This window comes from Bidens hawaiensis, unplaced genomic scaffold (genome assembly GCF_021521415.1).
Source record: "Bidens hawaiensis isolate Kalapana, Puna unplaced genomic scaffold, B.hawaiensis_p1.1 tig00016882_1, whole genome shotgun sequence".
Lineage (NCBI taxonomy): Eukaryota > Viridiplantae > Streptophyta > Magnoliopsida > Asterales > Asteraceae > Bidens > Bidens hawaiensis.
The window spans coordinates 146,040-147,292 of NW_027492561.1; the positions used below are offsets into that span (position 1 = coordinate 146,040).

Below are 1,253 nucleotides of genomic sequence, written 5' to 3' on the forward strand. Positions count from 1 at the left end.
TTTGCTAAAACAAACTAATTTGCCATCATTTCAGGATTTTATTAGTGAAAATGATTCCATCAATGATATAAAACATCTAAACATTCTATTCAGATGAAAACAAAATGTAGAACAATTTTTATCCAAATAAAAAACTATAAAAAAAAATAAAAAGAAAGGAGATAATTCAACTTTGAATTTTTGAAAAGAACCCTCATTGATTCTTTTCCTCCATTCATACCCTTTATATTTCATCATTTTCTCTACTAATTCTATTCATCTTTTATCAACCTCAATAAATACTCTCACAATAACACACAAACACCAAAACACTATATGAAATGAGTGACAATATTATTAACAACAATCTTCAAGATGATGATCAAGAAACCGAAAACGAAACCGAAGCCGTAGAAACAATTTCCCTAACTGATTTCCCAACAGCCGAAGATCACGATGCATCCACGGTTCAAGATCACCGAAATCCGCCTTCATCAACCGCCACCGAAGACTTTTTCGAGTTTTTCGGGGGAGGATTGAGCGAAAACTCCAACGACAAGATGATATCGCACGCAGAAGACATAATATTCTGCGGCAAACTCGTACCCGTCAACGAACAAATCCCGTCCAACAAAATTTCACTAATAACAGCAGAGAGTCTGAAAATGAAAACACGGAAAACAATGTAAACTTTTCCTCAGTTTCAAGAAAAAAAGACACTACTCCCACCGGCTACCAAAGACTGAGACACAACCAACCAATCCAACCGGTTGGTTGCCGGCGGTCTCGGTCAGACTCAATGGCAGGAGTCAAACCCGCCATCACAAGCCCACCGGTTCGAACCAGCCGGTCACTTGACTACAAAAAACTAAACCGGATGTCAAGCATGAGCTCCGAACCCACAACCGACATTAGTCGTGACGGTTCGGGTAAAAAAACAGCATCAACATCTTCACGTTGGTATGTTCTTTTATTCGGGTTAGTGAAAGTGCCACCTTCGGAGATGGATATTAAGGATATTAAGAGCCGGCAGGTTCGCCGAACCGGTTCGAAGACACCGGTTTTTGGTCCTTCTGAGTCGTTTAAAGTGATTCCGGTTAGCCAAAGTGTTGATCACCAAAAGTGTTCATGGAAAGTGTTAGGGTTTTTGAGTTGTAAGTCTTCAAGTGGTGCTGACGTGGCGAATCCGGTAGGTTACATGCCCAAAGTTTAAGGGAATGATGATTGACATTTGACAATGCTCTTTCCTTTTCGTAATAACATTTTTGTGCATT

At 39.6% G+C, this 1,253-nt stretch overlaps 1 protein-coding gene across 1 annotated transcript; it reads left to right on the forward strand.

Moving 5' to 3' along the window:
* Window positions 1-252: 252 nt before the first annotated feature.
* LOC143552449 (uncharacterized) lies at window positions 253-1,253 on the forward strand. Its single transcript, XM_077042666.1, has 2 exons — window positions 253-604; window positions 646-1,253. The coding sequence occupies exons 1-2, from the start codon at window positions 321-323 to the stop codon at window positions 1,190-1,192; spliced, it is 831 nt and encodes a 276-aa protein (XP_076898781.1). The 5' UTR covers window positions 253-320; the 3' UTR covers window positions 1,193-1,253.

What these genes read in the sequence shown, in the direction of transcription:
- LOC143552449 (XM_077042666.1), top strand. Translation starts at nt 321, where the DNA reads ATGAGTGACAATATTATTAACAACAATCTTCAAGATGATGATCAAGAA. An exon ending in CCCGTCAACGAACAAATCCC is followed by an intron (nt 605 to 645) that starts GTCCAACAAAAT and finishes AGAGTCTGAAAA; the next exon opens with TGAAAACACGGAAAACAATG.